This window comes from Centruroides vittatus, unplaced genomic scaffold, assembly GCF_030686945.1.
Source record: "Centruroides vittatus isolate TY-2023 unplaced genomic scaffold, ASM3068694v2 scaffold_1167, whole genome shotgun sequence".
Classification (NCBI taxonomy): Eukaryota; Metazoa; Arthropoda; class Arachnida; order Scorpiones; family Buthidae; genus Centruroides; species Centruroides vittatus.
This window is the reverse complement of record NW_027122671.1, coordinates 1,837,081-1,856,622: the sequence shown is the minus strand read 5'-3', so window position 1 is coordinate 1,856,622 and position 19,542 is coordinate 1,837,081. Positions and strand designations below refer to the sequence as shown.

Sequence of the window (19,542 nt, the reverse complement as noted above, 5' to 3'; positions counted from 1 at the left end):
AATCTTGAAAAGTTTTAAAATTCAATTATGTAATTCTCATATATTGTACAAGTTGTTATCTTATGTGCCCCATAGAGTATGAACATAATATAACAATTACAAAATTAAAATATTTTTTAATGGGAGTTTTTGCATTTTATTATAATGGGGGAGTAATCCCTTGTCTTTTATGGCATTACTATTGATGCATTTAAAATAAATAAATTAATATATTGAATTCTTTGCATTTTAAATTCATGACAATAGAGGGAAAAATTATGTTTAGAAACTTCAAGATGCATTCTGTATAAAATTTTAATTTATATTTTATAACAAGCAATATTATAATAATCTATATTTTAAATTATAATATATATAAATATAACAAAATTCATTATTTGGGGCATTTAGAACACTAAATTTTATGAACAGTAAAATAATTAAACTGATAAACATTATTATTATACAGTATATATGAATGCATGTTTTAATCTTTAGAAAAATAATTGTTTTTATAAAAGACATTAGCATTTTTAAATATAACTTAAAAATAAATGTTAAAAAATACTCCATTGATTTCAGATATATGATCTCATCCTATACTAATGAATATCGATCTCAAAAGAGAAATTATTCTAAATATAAAGTTAAAAATGAAGATTTTTATTAAAAACCTGAATTATACCTATATAATGAAATAAACTACCAGTTTACTTATTAATAAAAAATAGAAAACAAAAAGCATACTATAGCATTTAAACACTTCAACTGTGAAATAAAAATAAGTTTTAAATGTTAAATTCTTTAATTTGCCTTTAAATTATTTTTTAAAATTTTAATTTATTAAACTTTAATAAAAAGCATACACTGTATTGCATTTTGATAGCTGGAATTATTTTTCATATATTTTCAATTCAGTACAATGTCCTTGATTCAATTACATATTTTTAAAAAATGAATTGAAATTTGATAAATCATTTGTCAAAATAATCGAAAGCAACAATATATCCTACAAAATAATGAAAGCAAATATTATATTACAAAGTCCAATTGTTTCGAACTATTTTTAAACTTTACTTTTGGATTTTTCTATGATTTAAAAAATTATCATTAGATAATGATTTCAATTAAAAAACTTCAGCTACTGAAAAATCGTTTACAAATAAGTAATCTCAATGATGACATTATTAAGGAAGATATTTTTGTTCAGGTAGGTCAATTAAAATAATAATGTTCTATAAAGTTTTAAACAATAAGTACAAAATTATGAAACTTTACATAACTTTTTTGAATAGATTATCGATAAAGAAAGAATCGTTAAATTTTCAGTCGTTGGTAAGTTATATTTTCTAAGTAATTTTAAAATAAATCAGCTTTAGAAAAACAATACATAAATAACAAGAAAATAGCCCATTCATTTATACATCATTTACTAAATTGTGAAAATCTGTTCGGACTTTGAGTTATAAATTAAAACCGTATAAAATTCTCTTACGCATTTATGCTTAACTTTCGTTTTCTTATTTTTCTCGATAAAGTTTAGAAATAATATAATACTTAGAAAAAATGAAGATTTGTAATTCAATCATGGAATAAATTTACATTAAATATTTTATTACAGGATTTTTTGTCTGAATGGAATTTTTTTTTTCTGATGAACAATAAATTTTTTTCGCTGTTTTGAATACTTGTGTAATAAATCGTTCGTTCTTTTAGGTTTAACTAAGGATTATCTACTGATTTTGACTGTTATAAATTTTTGCAAGACATGTTGGTGTAACAGGATACCCAGCTGGAAAAAAGGATGCGCCTTGCTGAGGAAAGTCCCGTTAACTGATGTAATAATTAACAAAAGTAAAAAACAAATTGTCATCAATCAGAATCGAGAAAATAAGCAGCGTTTATATTTATTAATGTCACCTAATTTACCCGAATTTGTTTGGTATGAATGGTGTGACTTTCTGAATGCATTTAAAATGGAATTTTCTAAACCGCTCCGCGAGTCTTATGCAATTATTCATGGAGTATCAAAGTAAATAAATTTTGCTACGCTTTTACTATAAGTATTGATAAAAAAAATTTTAATATTAAATTCGAAATCAAATAGTTTATTTCTGTTGGAAATTTTAAAAATCATAAATTGTGATTTTTAGTTTTATCTTAAATTTATTATTCAGAAATTATAATAAATATGCATTGCTTTAAATCTCTAATAATAATAATAATTCAAAATCCATATACTATTTTTTTATTATTATTCAAATATGTGCACCACTCCAGGTATGTACGGACTCCAGTTCGGATGTGTCGGGCTCGTCCTTCACCACCCGGCCGTCCCATTGTGTTTTGCCCTGGCCGAATTTATATTGCGCTTTATTGATCACAGAACGGGAAGCATGGAGTAAGTATACGTGGAGTGGACAATTCCTGTACTCTATGCTTTAAAACTTGTCCGCCGCACCAGAGCGACCCTAGCGGCTGAAGGTGACAATTAACTTTAATGTGCGATTGATTGGTGTGAACACCCCAACCGCCAGAATCGCTCGCAGCAGTTGAACATGATTTAGCCCTCACTGTCCACTCCATGGCGGAAAGAGTTCAAAAGAAAGTAATGGATCTTGAACTAGAATATTTAGCAAGCAATATAAGCTATTATAGATCATTAATATAAATAAATTTTTTATAGATATCTTCAAGTACATTCTTACTTTGATTATGAAAAAATAAAATCGTATTCCAGATTAAAAGATGATTATAAAGAACATAAATTAATTCCAATTAATCGTTTTGGTCAAAATATTAATGAAAATTGCATTTTTACTTTAAGTTTACCCGATCCTACAGTACCAGATATATCTGATCGGTTATTTTTTCTCTCTCTTCATTCTTCGTAAGTAAATTGAAATATTAACTACAAAAATTGCTGATAGAACTGAATCATGTTTTGCAACTCAAAATAAGATTTATTTCGTAAACTAGAAATATATTTGACTATTTTGTTATAAAATAGACAAATACTTCTGAATAAACATTTTGAAATAATTATCTAGATGCGTTACGTTTCCATTGAATGGAATAAAGCCAGTTCCGATTTTGGATGTCGGAACCAGTTTACTGATGAAAAGAACAACTTGTGAATTAGCTCATTTACGAAAATGTAATTCGGAAGTAAAAATATCTGAATCTTTTAATTTGCGTTCTTATGTCTATGCGTCTTTGGAAGATTTAACTCCTAGTTTTATAGAGAGAAAATATTATTTATCTCCTACGTTGAACTCCTCTTTCGATATTTGGATGTTGGACGAAAATCCTTTGCTTTCTTTCATTGGATACAGTTCGAATCGGCTAAGTCGACGATTAATGTATAAAGATAGAATTAAAATAATGAGGTAAGAATGTTTGCATTTTAAGATAGACGTGGAAGTGAAATTTGAAAATTCATAAAATGAGCTAACTTTAATTTTTGCGAATATTTAGAATGCATTTTATAAATTCGACATCGAAACAATGGACTCGTGAAAAAATACAGTCCATAGAATATAAAATCAATAAAGGTAAATTATTTTTTAATTTTAAAATAAATCTATAAAATAAGATGTAATGGAAATCTAATATTTCTATATAGCTGTAGGTCGTGCTTTTTTGAGCTTCATTATAAAAGATTTATTCTTAAAAATATTTACCGTTATGTAGTGTATGCAGTGGCGTAGCGTAGTGGGGGCGGCATTTTTTCACAATAAATAATAATAATATCTTGTAAAAATTTGAACCATTTCATTTCATATTTTTGTCGTACCTATGATTCGGACCGATTGAAATGAGTACGGAATTTTTCATTACTTATACCTAAATAAGGGAGCGGCGAAATTTTCCTCCGCCCCGGGCTGCTGACACCCACGCTACGCCACTGAGTGTGTGTGATGGTTTTTGATTTTTCATTCTTCGGACATTTTAATCAAGCTTATCGTGGGTTTGGCAGGCCCACAATGGGAGCGACCGGTGTTGGACAATATTCGCAATATTTGGGACGAACCTCCCATGAAAAATTCATAGCTTTTTCCGACCACCTGGATTCAAACTAGTTTCCCAGAGCGATAGATTGATGCCTTCACTGCATCAGTCATCCGGCTGACCTAAACATTGGATACATTCCAATATGCATCAAACGGCGCATCGGTAACCGTGATGTAGTAAAATGTGTCCGATATTCACAGATGAGTTCATCGGTGCAGCAAATCGCCACATCTACATCGCACTCATCGGGCTGGAGATATGAGCTGTGATGAAACAAAATGGCCGCCTCCGTGGTTATATAATTAGTACTATTAATACTATTTATACTACTCGCTCGTATTTACTCAAAGTTATTTTAACAAAATAAGTCTGCAATAGCCTATGTAACAAGATGCCAGAAGCGAACAGCGCTTGGTTGTTAGATGTTCCAGTAAAAAGTTATTAAATGGTTTACCGGTGTACTGTACTGTACATTTCAGCATGCATCGTTTACCGATGCATGCTGAAATGTGCCCATTCTGTTGAATTCAAAGTGATTTTGAACTGGTCTGAAAACCGATTTGGCATCGGATATTTAAAAAATTGTTTTTACCAAAACTGGTTAACTAATTTCAAGACTAGATTGATGGTATAAGACAATTGGGGCGATCTGCTAAGGAAGAACTTTTAATGGGAAGCTGACTCATATCTAAGAGGTAGACAAGAAGAAAACCACGAAAACGTCACGCGTTAGTGTCACCTCCGTTGATGATGCGCAAATCCACGACTAACTACTAATGGTTTAGTCCAGTTCACTACTGGCTAATTTTAAAAATTTTCTGTTTTTGCCAGTAGTGGTCCCATTATACTGTATGCTATGAATCAGAACGGAATTCGTATTTTTTAAACTACAAAATATAACCATATTATAATTTCTACACATATAAAACTTTTGATACCAATGAAACCGTGTTGTGATTTATGTTGCTTTATGCTGACACAATAAAGCAACATATAGAACTATTATCATAAATGTGTAAGTAGTAGCAATCTGCAATATGTTGGCCATTCTACTAACTGTAAAGCATACAAGCATACATAATGTAATTGCGACATTTTAATCTGTACAATTATTATGGATTATACAAATAAATATATTAATTTTAAAAGCATTTGTGATACATGGTTTGATAGGTATCTTAATCTATTGCTTTATTTGAGTTTACAGACGTGCAGAGAATTAACATTAATTTAAATTTTTGTCAGTTTTTTGTATTGTTACATCTTACGATATGATTTAGCCCATTTATTTTTAAAATTGGTATATCAGAATTGTTTATTTAGTTAAGTTATGGCAACGCAACACTTTGCCAATCTGCCTAGGGGAATGCCTTCCGGGGGGTCTTTTTAAGGGTAACTGGCCCCTATTCAGGCGTTACAAACGTGGAGAAAACTCGGAAGACCACGAGGCCAGGCCGTCCTGGCGAAGCGCAAACCCACGACCGAACTCTCAGTGTTCAGGAAACGGAACCGTTGGCCACTGGTGGGCCTCGGCATATAAAAAAAGGCTTCCAATACAAAAAGGCACAAAGATAAGATAAAATTTTAAGAATTAATATCAAATTAGTGGAAATTATGTTTTTAAATATTATCATAACAAATGATTCAAATCGTTTGAAATTCGTCTCTCTCTCGACTTGTGAGCCTTTTTATCAAACCCGTTATGGGTTCGGCTTAGTGTGGCCCACCCCGAAAAAATACCTGGGTTTTTCGACCCATCCAGATTCGGGTCCCTTATAGCTGTAGACTGGGACCTTAATCCTTTGGCCATCCGACTATCGAAATCATTTGACTGACGAAAATGTATGGTTTATTATTATTAATTTATTTAGGCCTATATCTATTAATTTATGATTGGTTAATTTATCATTCATTTTACTGACCAAATGATTGTCATTGACGTTCGAATGGTTGAACGTTTACGGTGACAGCTCATTTCGGGTGATCGAAAACCCCCAGGAATCTTCGGAGGGTGATTCGTCTGAATATGTTGGGCCTCATCCTTTAACACCCAGCTACTCATTGTGGGCCTTTTTTTAGCTCTTTCCGCCCTGTGGGCACTAAGAGGGCCTCTTTTAGTAGGCCCATTATGGGTTCGGCCAGGCCCACAATGGGGCGACCGGGTGGTGAGGGACGGGGCCCGACATATCCGAACGGACCACCCCCCGAAAAATCCCTGGGGATTATTCGACCCGTTCGGATTTGATCCCGGGTCCCCCAGAGCGGTAGGCTGCGATCTTTACCGCTCGGCCATCCGGCCTACTCATTGTGGGCCTAGCCGAACCCATAATGGGCTTGCTAAAAACAAATTTTCTAGTGCCCACGGGACGAAAAGAAATACAAAAAAATCAAATGTTTCTAATTCTGTTGCGATCAAGATGTTAGGAAATACTGTATAATTTTTTGTTTGTTTGAGAATTTTGTTCTTATTTTTGTTATACTCTGAAATGTAAGTTTTATGACATTAAATATTCCGTTATAATTTTTCTGAGATATTATTATTCGACATATGTATATAGAACATCTTAAGAGTTTACTCTTCATCCACATCGTTAGTGGCTACACCCAAAGGTAACAGAGGCAGTGGTGATATTCGGCGGGTTCGCACAGGTTCGGCCGAACCCGTTGTTAAAATTTTCAGTTTTCCGAGCGGGTTCGGCCGAACCCGTTGTTAAAATTTTCAGTTTCCCAAACTTTGTTAAACGCACGGAACATTTCTCAGTGGGTTTGTTTTTTTTAAAACTATATTAAAATATGCGTATTATACTCTGTAATACTACTAAACTAGGGCCTTATACCCCGTTTGCTCCGAGCATTTCAATCTAGATTGTGAGCAAGGTCAGGGAGTATGTCTTGGTGCGATCTCTCTCGATTGTTTCAATCGAGGTTTAATCGCGATCGATTCAAGAGAGTTCTTGAAAGTAGATCCAGTCATAAGAGAGATTCCGGAATGCCACGCGCGCGAGACAATACAAGGTGGCTGTGGAACACGTGTCCGGCTATGGACAGCGAAAGAAAAAGTATAATGTATCTCGAGAGATGATGACATACATGTGCCTATTTCTAGAAGCGCCATATTGCGGTAAAGAATTTCTCTGCCTTGAAAAAAAAAAAAAAAAAGTCGACAGCTCTAAAATACTATTGTTACCTGGCCTTCTCCCATGGCTCGTTACGTTCTAAATACGCCACTGATTGTTAGATATATAGTTGCAAGAAAATGTATTGTATTTATTTCTAGCCAAAACTTCCATTTCGTTCGTCGGTGATTGTCAGGGAAAAATTTTCTGCTTGCGAACCCCTTGTTAAATATTTCGAATATCACCACTGAACAGAGGTAAATATAAGTTTGCGCGTTCTAATTTCGGGTCTCATAATATCAGTTCTAGTTATTCTAATGCAGTGTTTCCCAACGTGGGGCCCACGCCCCACAGAGGGGCAATTTGATTGTTAAGAGGGGCAATTCGAAAATGGACTTATCCAGAGTTTAAGTTAACCGTATAGCCGCTGTATGCCATATTGTAAATATTGATTTAAGTTAGTTTTAATTTTCTTTGTTCTTTGTTTCCCTTTCCTACTAGAACTTCCCTTTATAACCCTTTTCCCTTGGGGTGGGATTAACAATTCTGGGAACCACCGAGAACAAGAGATGAACAAGGCCCTGAGGTCGGTGAAAGAGGAGAAAGGACATTCTTTGCCCAGACCTGGAGGTGGGCAATGACTGGAAAGTGCAAAAGACTATGATGAAAGGATTGGGTTTTATCGTGGTTACAATAAAACAGTGTGGCAATTAAGTGCAAGAAAAACTTCAATGAACATGACAATGAGAGACCTTCCAAAAGACTTCAACGTATGTGTTGGGGGGCATAAGAATTTTAGAAAGGCTTAGGTGGGGCATAGCACAAAAAAAAGTTGGGAAACACTGTTCTAATGGAACAAATAGCCTTATGATGTCGAACCTTTTCATTATGCCTCCCGGTGTCTTCATAGAATAAATCTGGATTCCCATTTGTTTTCGTGAATAGTATTGGTGTTAGGAGGCCGGATGGCCGAGCGGTCAAGGTGGTAGCCTACCGCTCTGGGGGACCCGGGTTCGAATCCGAACGGGTCGAGAAATCCCCAGGAATTTTTCGGGGGGTGGTCCGTTCGGATATGTCGGGCCCCGTCCCTCACCACCCGGTCGCCCCATTGTGGGCCTGGCCGAACCCATAATGGGCCTACTAAAAGAGGCCCTCTTAGTGCCCACAGGGCGGAAAGAGTTAAAAAAAAAAAAAAGAAAAAAAAAAATTTTGGTGTTAGTGGTGTTCCTTATACTCCATCCATGCTGGCTAACCCGTTTGATACAAGTTGTTACAATTATACTCACGGAATGAGTATACAATAGACCCCCCTATAACACGGGTTCATATAACATGGGTTCCTATAACACAGTGAAAAAATTGCGATCGGTTTCGTATAACACGCTAAAAGAGACTCGTATAACACGGCAAAACGTCATCGCCGATTCGTGTCGCAACAAGATCGGTCGAATCTGGACCAATAGTGGACTAGCAGCCGAACTACTTGCTGCCGTCCAGCGCTACGCGTATCAAGGGCGTCGCCAGCCAATGGGCCAGGAGGGGGCAAGATGATATAAATTGATAGAGGATATGAATTGTATGTAGGTAAAATAAAAACGATTCATAAATTTTAAGAAGCTTAAGAAGATTATTTTAATTAAAACATAATCTTCTTGGGTTTTTCGCGCGGGAATTATAAATCGGGCAATAAATGACTTAGCATTTAAATAATTTTTTTCTCATGTCTAGGGAGGGGCAACTGCCCCTCTGCCCCCCTCTGGCGACGACCTTGACGCGTATACAGTATTTTTATACAGTTCTTGTGAAAACATCATTTACAGTATTATTCAACGGCCATAAAAATTATATTTCTATTAATGATGTCTCCAAAGTTCAGCGAATTCTTCGCAGAAAGAATAACTTATCAGGAAACTCATACGCCGTTCGATGAGTCGCTCCGCGACGTAAAGAAGCTTAAGCAATGGCGTCGTCGAACGGTGCACACTCAGTAGGTAATCCTACAATTTTTTGTTTATAGCATAGTTTATATGGATTATTCCCAAAAAATTATACGTGATTTGGAAATGTTGAGTCAAATTATTTTAGAATCGATTAATTTTATGGAAGAAAACCTTTCAAACAGCCGTAGCCCCTAAACTGCACAGTTGTCAGGCTGTGATTGGCTCATATATTTAAGGGACTCGTACAACACGGATCCATATAACACGGAACGTATCTACCGTGTTATAGGGGGGGTCTACTGTAATTGAATAGAGATGTGTAGAAAGAGACAGGCGAGATAGCGTTTATATGTGCTGTGCATCGGATTAAGTAATCAGTTCTTAAGTTATATGTTGAAATTGAAATTTTTACAAAATATATTTTTACATAACTATATAAATGTACAGTAAATTAATTAAGTATTATTTTTCCAGCTATAAAACTTATATATTCATGTATTCAGTCTAAACTAGAGAAGAATATATATTTGAAAAACAACAAAATATTACATCTAGCGTGGATAAATCAAATCGATAAAAAAGTATTTTTTAAGAAAAGATATGAACTTACTAAATCATCAACTTCAATCAACCACTCATTCCAAATTTTGGATATGCCTACAAAATTGTTAGCAAATGAAATCACGTTAATCGATACAAATTTATTTTTATCTCTTAGAGCAGAAGAACTTGCCCGACTAATATTTAAACCATCATCAGTTAATTCGGTAACAATATCTAAGTTTTTAAAGTTATATATATATATATATATATATATATATTTAATATACATGTATAGAATGATGATAAATCTTGTGAGAATATATGTATACATAACCTAAAATAAATAAATATATATTTCCAGATAACTTGCCCCAACTTGTGTCAATTATTGAAATTTTACTTAAAAATATCTCATTTGGTAAGCTATCAAATTGTTCAATCAAATTTAAGAAAACAAAGAGTGAAGGTCATATTGAAAGTAATCGAGGTATTTATTAAAAATACTTTACAGTTTTTAAATATTAACATATTATTTATAATTTGAATTTTTATTTAAGTGGGCGGACGAATGTTACAAGAAAAACAACAAACACTCGGCGAGTGCTATCATATCCGGCTTGCTCAGTCCTCCAGTAGTTCGATTAAAAGCAACTTGGAGAAATTTACGAGAAGAGTATCCACAATACATAAGGTATATTGCTTTGTGGTTAAACACAATTGTATAATTTATATTTAAAACAAAAATAATATTTTATGTTATTTAGAAAACTGGAAGAATTTCAAAATATTTCGCATTGTTTACAGGATATAACTGAAATTCCATTACTTTGTGATATTCTTAATGTTTATCGCGCAACATCACAATATAGACCGATAGAAACTTGGAATACATGGAAAAGACCGATAAATATTCCAAGTTAGTGATTTTATCGTAATATTTTTTTTTTCAATGGATCATGTTTTCTCAGCTATAATTTGTTTTCGATTAAAATCAAATGTTATTTATAAATATACACGTATTTCAAATTATTATAAAAATCATAATTATTAAACGTATATAGACTACATTACGCAAAAGTGATGTGTCTCTCAAAAATTAATCTATAATTTAATAGAAAATGTAAACATTGAATAGAGGTTTATTTACTTTTATTGTTATTATTTTCGGTTCTATTAACACAGTCTAATATTTTAATAACAATTTACGGAAATGCCGACTGATGATTTTAATAATTTCAAAACATAGCGTCTGTATTTACGTCTGTCTTTATAGCAATGCACAATGTGTTAAAATTCTCGATGGTCCAAAGATATTTTATAAAGTTTTTGTTGTTAAAATTATTGTAATTAAAGAAGTTTCTAGATGCCTACAAAATAGAAAAAGTATTTTAAAAATGTTAAAATATTTCTATTTTGACATTCTCGCTCTCAAACGAAAATAATATATAAAGTCGTTTATTGTTTCTCTTGTGAAATTCATGAATATTTTATACGAATGATATCTATGCGAATTTTTCATATCATATCCGAAGAGTGGTTTGTATATTTAGTAATAATAGCCATTCGTTTATAGTAGAATTGTTGACAATGCATTTAAAATATATTTAACTGCTAATCATAAATACTTTACATTTTATGATTTTTAAATATTTGATGATGTGTATAATTGCATTGAGAATCTTTTAAGCCTGATTTAAGTTCTTGTCAAGATTCGTCATTTCGTCATACGAGAAGTCTAACGACTTCTCGTATGACGAAATGACTTCACAATAGTGCTTCGCAAAGCTATGTTGTGATACTTTCGGTAATATTGAAGATTCGGCATCGTAGCAACGGAAAGCTTATGTTGCATTTATGAAGTCATATCATGCGTAAGTTTATTACATGCAAGGCAAGCCCGAGCTAGTATGCAGGGCACACTAGGAGTCACCTATGGCAAAAAAATTTGGGGCACTACAGCCAGAACCATTTAAACTCTTGAGAATATTTATCAGTTATTTTTAGACTTATTATGTATATATTCAGAACCATCGCATGTAGGTGTGCAGGTTATTAATGCACAATGCGTCTAGTAGTAAAACAAGAGGGTGCCAAGGTTAAAATCTGCCTAATGCGCCAAAAATTCTTGAACTAGCCCTAATTGAATATTAATCTCTTAAGCGCGTACGTGCAATTGTAAGCCTTCTATTGCAATTGGATACTGGTGTTAAGCTTAGGCCTCAGAAATGTCTTTAATGAAACAAAATTGAGGTAAAACTACGAATTGCTTGTTGTATAAAGATAAAAGTAAATCGAATCTAAAAAAAGTAATTATGTTCGAAAATTTTTATAGTTTGGTCGCAATTTACAACCACTTTATAAACAAATCTTGTGAGTAATGAGTAAAACAAAAACAAATAAAAATAAAAAAATAAAGCAAACATTTTAAATTAATTTCAGATCGAATTTCTATCAATTATTCGGCAAAACGAAGTGCAGAATGTGAAATATCAAAAGGATGTTTAATGGAAAGAACAGTTCAAGATTTAATTAATGAAGAAACTGAAGAAATAAGTCACACAATTTCAAAACCAGAACTATCATTTCAAAGAATACAACATTCTCCTCCCTGTACATTTAATCTGTTGGAATGCTGTGCTCGGTATCCGAAATCATACAATGAAACTTACAGAAGAATTAATTTTTATCTCGAAAAGCTGCACTATAAATTAACTCTTTACAAGATTTCAAGCGATTCTTACGTTCGGAATTTCTTACTAAATTCTAAATATTCAAAAGATATTTGGAAAATTTCTTTCGAAAGCGAACCTCCCAAGAAACATGATTGTTTTTGTAATTCAAAGCTTTTGGATCTTACTAAATAGCTATGATGTAGCTAACTTCTAATACAATTGTTTAATAAAGCTATAAAATCATGTCCTTTCTTTAAACAACAACAAAAAAAGTCTAGCAACGAGTGACGTAACTTTTCTGGCGAAAGTACTTATGTTTAAGAGACACGATATAAAATTGAAATAATAACAAAAGCTTAAGATGAGTAATTTTTGTTAAATTATGAGAAATTTGTTTATTTAAAACAGTATTTATATGTAAGAAACACTAACAAGTAAGATACATTATCACGAAGTTAAAGTTGCATATTTCGTCTTTTTTTTTTTTTTTTTAACTTTTCGCCCTGTGGGCACTAAGAAGGCCTAGCCCATTATAGGATCGACCAAGCCCACAAAAGGGCGGCCGGGTGGTGAGGGACGGTGCCCGACATATCCGGACGGACCATCCCCCGAAATATTCCTGGGGATTTTTCGACCCAGTCGGGATTCGAACCCAGGTATCCCTAGGCTGCTACCTAGAACGCTCGGCCATCCGGCAGTCCGATATTACGCCATCTGTTATGATATACAGTGTTATTAAAAAATAATGTTTATATTATAAATTATCATAAAAAGGCAAACGAGTTTAATTTTGAGGGTAGGGATAAGATTTTGGAACTAATATGAGTAAGGAACCGTTCCGTCGGAGCCGTTATGTTCCATTTGAATTGCTTATTCTGTTGGATTAGACGGTCTCTTGTCGGCTTTATGCAGTATTTATAATGGAATGTTTGTGTCTGTTTTTAGTTTTTTGGTCGATCTGCTCCAAATTATGTTTAAATCGGACTGTTAGGAAAATATAGGCTATCATGAACCTACCCTTGCCCTGATTTTATTCTCCGTATTAAGTACTATAATTAAATTGCTTCTAAAACCTATTTCAAAAATAATTTAAACAATCATTTATGATGTATAAACTATTTTTATTATAAATAAATAATAATTATTTAAAATTATTTTTGAAGCAATTTAATTGTGTAATGATAATCGTATAAAGCAGGCATGTCAAAGATACGGCCCGCGAGATAATTAGTTGCGGCCTGCGACATCAATTCAATAATGCTATTTGTTTATTTTTTTTATTATCTTGATATCAAAGAAAATGTGATATTTTTTACTTAAACAAATAATACTTAATAAACAAAATTGCTGAACTAAATTATTATTGTTTTTGTTTTTATTTTTATTTATTCATATTACTTGGAGATCTTTATTTTATTTGATTTATTTTTGTGTTTAATTTCTTGTTTACATTATGTTTTCTCTATTTCATCTTTTGAATTTCAAATTAAAGTCCGTCTTGGCAAGATCATTTATTGCACAATTCTCACTATTTTGCATAAAAAATGCGTGTTTTCGACATATTAGTAAATTACAGTTTATGCTTGTATTTTCAGTCTTGCGATCCTTGTTCCAGATCATTTTACAGACCCGCTTCAGGCCTGTAATTTGGCCGAAAATGTTTGTTCTGTGATTAAAGTTATTGCTGGAAAACTACAAATGGTGTTTATTATTACTATTACTATTATTACAGTCGAGTCCGTATAAGTCGTCACCCTGATAACTCGACACCATCGGTTAAATACAGTAGAGATCAAATGACATCGCCCAACGTGCCACTTCTGTCACGCGTATTATAAATTCGCTCCGCAGGTATATAAAATTCCATAAATTACAGTTAAAAATCTATGGAATTCAAACTATTTTTACGGATATTGTATATTCTTATTAATACTGACATCTCTGACTTACCAAGAGTAAAAGAACAACCAAATATAGTCGAATGCAATGTATGCTGTCTTACTAAATTAAAAACAGATTACAATCGCTTGCCTTCTGAATGTACCACTTTGCTAGCGGGATATTCAGAAAGCAAGCGTGTGTCACGGACACATCTGAATATCGATGTTTGGCTGGGTATATTCGGCGCTTTCTTCTGAGGTGACTGCGCTAAAGACCAAACATACCGCTACCAAGTGGCCCGCAATATCGCTTCCATTACTCTCCACTTGGGTCACATTTAAGTCAATGCCTCGCTACAACGCAGTGGCAGAAAATAATCGCGAGCGAAAGTTTCCGAAAACATGGCTTTGCTAGCGGGATATTCAGAAAGCAAGCGTGTGTCACGGACACATCTGAATATCGATGTTTGGCTGGGTATATTCGGCGCTTTCTCCTCTGATCCCACTAGCAAATGATTGGAAATCTCACCTCGATTAATTTTCGACTTCTGAATCGAATGTTTTCAACAATGGAACAATAACAATAAAATTCAACAATGTTATTGTTTGTTTCGTTCTACCAATTAAAAAAAAAAAAAAAAAGAGTTTATGTATCTTTTTACATTTGAATTAAAAATATTTTGAATTTTTTTTAGTTTATATTAATATGAAATGTAATTATATTTTAAGGTAAGATAAATCAAATGAACGGCATCGTTAATTTAATGTCGTTTTTAAAATTAATTTTGTAATGCATTCGGTTTTAATATAAAAAAATTGCAGGTAGAAAATTCAGTTTCGTTTTACATTTTAAATGAATTAATAGCAGTAAGAGAAAATTTCTTTGCTTTGCTAATAGAAATAAAATTGTTAGTCGGCATCACCTGCAAATCCAAATAAATGAGGATAAAATCAGCAGAGTGAGATAAAGTATCTGGGAATAATTTTGGATGATAATCTCCGCTGAAACAGGCACATCGATGATATTGCTGTCTCTTGCCAGGGTCATTAGAATAACAAAATAAATTTAGGATTTTTGAGTATCACTCATTTGAAGAATCTACATCATACATGTGCTGAAGCAAACGTACCATACGGAATAACTGTTGGGGTACTGCATCCAATTACGCAGTTAACAAACTACTAGTGGAACTAAATCGTTTTATTCGAACTCTTCATAAATTACATTTTAGAAATTCGATTTCAAAATACAGTAGAGCGTCGTTTATCCGAAAACCGATCTACCGAAACGTCGGTTAACCGAAAGCTTTCCAGTCGGATTGTGTCGTTTTGAATCGAATCTTTTTGATACTAGATTAACTTCTAAAGTATAACTTTTTTTGTTTTTATATTTTTCAATAAATTTATTTTGTTTGTACAAAATAAAGAAATAATTTTTAACGATACAATAGTCACGATTATTATTATAAAAATTTTCGTTAGGCTTAAAATCGACGAAAATTCAACGCGAAGCGACACGCAACGGAGAAAAGTTTTAACATGGGATAGGTTAATATATTTTTTCGTACATAATCGGTTATCCGAACAACCCCAGTCCCCAATTGATTCGGATAAACGACGCTCTACTGTACTATCAAATTGATAAAATTGACAGAATTCGTAGCTTATACATAAAACAAGTTTTACTGGCGAGCCACATCACATATTCATTAAAAATAATAAGGATAATAGTTACCTCGAAAATACAATGAAAAAATATCGTATTGTTCCGATCCGAAATACCCGAAGGACTTCTGGTTACTCTATCCCTGTGGTCAATCAGCGCCGATAGTCCAAATGATAATACACTCGAACAACCTGAATAAGGAATCTAGGGAGATATTGGCATAAAGGCAGTGTCTTTGCTTTATAAAATAAAAATATATGCATTTAATGATTTAGGAAGATAATAACAATTGGTAGAGAAACATTACTTATGAAGTTTGACAGTACGCAGATGAGAATTTGTTCGAGTGGCTTTGGAGGCAACTACCGCTCTTGGGGATTGAATCCGGACGGGTCGAAACTTAAGAATTTATCCGGCAACAGTCTGTTTGGATATGTCGACTCGTCTCTTACCATGTGGTGGTGTTACTCACTCTTTTTTGTCTGGCCGATACCATGATGGACATTTGATAAAGTTCGTCTTACAAGTTAGTGCCGTTAATGGACACTAAAAGGATTTTTTCATGCTCTTAGTATGGTTAGGCCGAGTGATGCAGTTTTCTTTACACTATTTGTGGTTTATAAATTTTCAAAATCGCTAATATTTCGTGATGTATGCTTTCATCTTTCGCACTACTTTTGCAATTCAGTAATCCATGTTCAAAACAATATTTTCATTGTATTCAATACGATGCATAAATGAGTCAAGCCGTCAAGTAAGCGAGTAATCGAACCAACGATCGGCTTAACAAAGCTAACGTTACTATACTGGAATTAGAACACATCTATATTCGAATTCACATTTTATTAAAAAAAAAAAAAAAAAAAAAAAAACTAAAGATATACGCATCAACCGATCAAATTTTGAGTATCGTCATCCGCTATTCTTTCCCGACTTACGTATCAAATTTTATCAAGTTTCGTTCATTCGCTCCGGGGATATCGATGTTTTTTGTTTCACTTAAAAATTTTTTGTTCTGGTTTCTCTTTGGTTATATATATATTAATAGAATAGAATATTTGTCTCTGTTCGATCTTCTCCAAATTTTCCTTGCTTATTCTCTGGGACTCTGAGGGAAATATAGAATACCGTTAAACCTGGACATTTGGCCCTCTTTTGATTTCATCCCCTTATTAGTTCCTAAGCCTTTCACTCGATCTGTACTAAACTTTTTAATACTTATTCTCTGGGACTCCGGGGTAAAATATACACTTCCATGACATCTGAACGTCCCAATCGCCTCCCGATTTGACCACCTTGACACTTGCGACAACAATAACAACGATAGGCTAAAATACCCAAAGCTGTAATATAGTTCTCATTTTAACCTATAACCTTCTTACTTTTTGGCCGGGCAATGCTGAACATATCTGCTAGTTTACTGATAATGACAAATAATTAATAACTCTAAAAAAATTATAAATTTTATAAAGTATCATTTTAAATTTAAAATACTCAAAACTAGTTTCATTATTTCTTAAAATATGTAGAACATTCTCAATTAGTTTTACGTTCAAATCCACTGTTCAGTTAAAAGCTGTATTCATAAAAGTACAAATGTTGGTCGAGACAGCTCCGGTTCCGGAATGGTAATTCCGGAACCGGAGCTGTCTCGACCTTATGTGGAACCGGATTCGTTTATACCAGGAATGGACGAAACTTTTTGTAGATAAGAACGACTACTGTACGGCACGTGGACTCGTCCACGTGTCGTACAGTAATCGTTCTTATCTACAAAAAGTTTGTGTGCCGAAGACAGACTTCGAATACAGATATTTAATAAATGCAACAGATATACTTTAAGTAGTCAGTTTTCTGTGGTCCCGGCCGACTTAGATAGGCATTGATGTTAAAAAAAAACTCCGGTTTACTTGACATCGTTTAACTCGTCACTACTGGATAAGTCGACATACTTTTGCTGTCCCATACTCCAGGGGTGAGCAACCAAGAGTTTAGTGGGAGCCGAAATGTAGGTTTTGCGAAATGCATGGAAGCCGCAGTTCTGCACTGTCGTGGCGGATAGTATGGTATGGCGCGCGATTTTATTATATAATATAAATATAATATAAAACAAATATTAAATTTTTTAATAAACATATTTTCACAAAAGTATAAAAATAAAATTGTAAAAGTAATAATAAAAAACAGAAATTAACACTTTCAGCAAGAGCCGCATTTGCCCATGTCTGCCATACTCTGATAAGTCGTCACCCCCTTCTGAAAAAATAAATTCACTCCGCACGTGAGGTGCAAACTCATTTTTTTCAGGAGGGGGAGTCGATTTATTTATTAATACATAATTAATATATTTAATAATATAATAATATATATATACACAGTGGTGATATTCGAAATATTTAACAGGGGTTCGCTAGCAGAAAATTTTTCCGACAATCACCGACAAACGAAATGGAAGTTTTGGCTAGAAATAACCTTTTCTTGCAACCATATATCTAACAATCAGTGGCGTATTTAGAACGTAACGAGCCATGGGAGAAGGCCAGGTAACACTAGTATTTTAGAGCTGTCGACCTTGTTTTTTTTTTTCAGGCAGAGGAATTCTTTACCGCGATATGGCGCTTCTAGAAATAGGCACATGTCATCATATCTCGAGATACATTATACTTTTCGCTGTCCATAGCCCGACACGTGTTCCACAGCCATCTTGTATTGTCTCGCGCGCGTGGCATTCTGGGATCTCTCTTATGACTGGATCTACTTTCAAGAACTCTCTTGAATCGATCGCGATTAAACCTCGATTGAAACGGTCGAGAGAGATCGCACCAAGACATACTCCCTGACCTTGCTCACAATCTAGATTGAAATGCTCGGTGCAAATGGGGTATAAGGCCCTAGTTTAGTAGTATTACAGAGTATAATACGCATATTTTAATATATTTTTTTAAAAAAACAAACCCACTGAGAAATGTTCCGTGTGTTTAACAAGGTTCGGGAAACTGAAAATTTTAACAACGGGTTCGGCCGAACCTGTGCGAACCCGCCAAATATCACCACTGTATATACATATTAATAAAAATGTCTTAACATTTTATGTATTTTTATGTATAAAATAATAACAGATAAACAAAAAGAAAATATACAGTCTACATCAACGTCACACCAGAATCCAATTTTGCATTTTCTCGCGCTAGAGGCATTAAGAATCCGTAGACGTTACTTGCCAACGATTGACAATTGCAAAGATGATGTTTTCGAGGCGTTCATGATCGTTGAAAAAGAAAGTCGAGACAGTTAAGTCTCAAAACAAACAACACTAAACGAATTTTTGTTTTTCATCTACAGAGTAATCGTAAATGGAGGACACAATATATTGTAAGCCTATACTACTGTATAACGCACTACTGTATTTTCCTAACTGTAGTTTTGTGGTTTTTTTTTCAACTTCGCTTTAGTCATCACATCGGATAACTCGACACATTTTCACTTCCCCTTGGGGTGTCGACTTATGCGGAGTCGACTGTATTTTATTGTGAAATCTCGGGTTATTAAAAAGGAATTTTTGAGTTGGCTACTTTTGGGCTATTTTTTAGAAAATTTTTGGCTACAAAATCTCAAAACATCTGACCCGCTGTCATACTCGAGACAAAAAATTGGCACTTAAGCAGTTCGAGTTTGATACCCCTAGTATAAAGTAAAATATACAGGATTAAAAAAAAAACCTATATATTTCCG

The 19,542-nt window shown here is 33.5% G+C and overlaps 1 protein-coding gene across 3 annotated transcripts; it reads left to right on the top strand.

Annotated features, from left to right (window-relative positions):
- Positions 1 to 1,005: 1,005 nt before the first annotated feature.
- On the top strand, positions 1,006 to 12,492 carry LOC136986631 (uncharacterized). 3 transcript variants are annotated; one of them, XM_067284212.1, is made up of 11 exons: positions 1,006 to 1,189; positions 1,275 to 1,314; positions 1,696 to 2,011; positions 2,666 to 2,869; positions 3,030 to 3,368; positions 3,457 to 3,533; positions 9,524 to 9,816; positions 9,954 to 10,079; positions 10,150 to 10,283; positions 10,357 to 10,508; positions 12,032 to 12,492. In XM_067284212.1, the coding sequence occupies exons 1-11, from the start codon at positions 1,097 to 1,099 to the stop codon at positions 12,454 to 12,456; spliced, it is 2,199 nt and encodes a 732-aa protein (XP_067140313.1). In that variant the 5' UTR covers positions 1,006 to 1,096; the 3' UTR covers positions 12,457 to 12,492. The 3 variants fall into 3 exon arrangements, with proteins under 3 accessions (XP_067140313.1, XP_067140315.1, XP_067140314.1); XM_067284214.1 differs by lacking the exon at positions 12,032 to 12,492 and having other exon boundaries at positions 10,397 to 10,506; XM_067284213.1 differs by lacking the exons at positions 1,275 to 1,314; positions 1,696 to 2,011 and having other exon boundaries at positions 1,007 to 1,189.
- The last annotated feature ends 7,050 nt before the right edge of the window (positions 12,493 to 19,542 follow it).

What these genes read in the sequence shown, in the direction of transcription:
- LOC136986631 (XM_067284212.1), top strand. Translation starts at nt 1,097, where the DNA reads ATGATTTCAATTAAAAAACTTCAGCTACTGAAAAATCGTTTACAAATA. An exon ending in AGGAAGATATTTTTGTTCAG is followed by an intron (nt 1,190 to 1,274) that starts GTAGGTCAATTA and finishes TTTTTTGAATAG; the next exon opens with ATTATCGATAAAGAAAGAAT. An exon ending in AACCATCATCAGTTAATTCG is followed by an intron (nt 9,817 to 9,953) that starts GTAACAATATCT and finishes ATATATTTCCAG; the next exon opens with ATAACTTGCCCCAACTTGTG.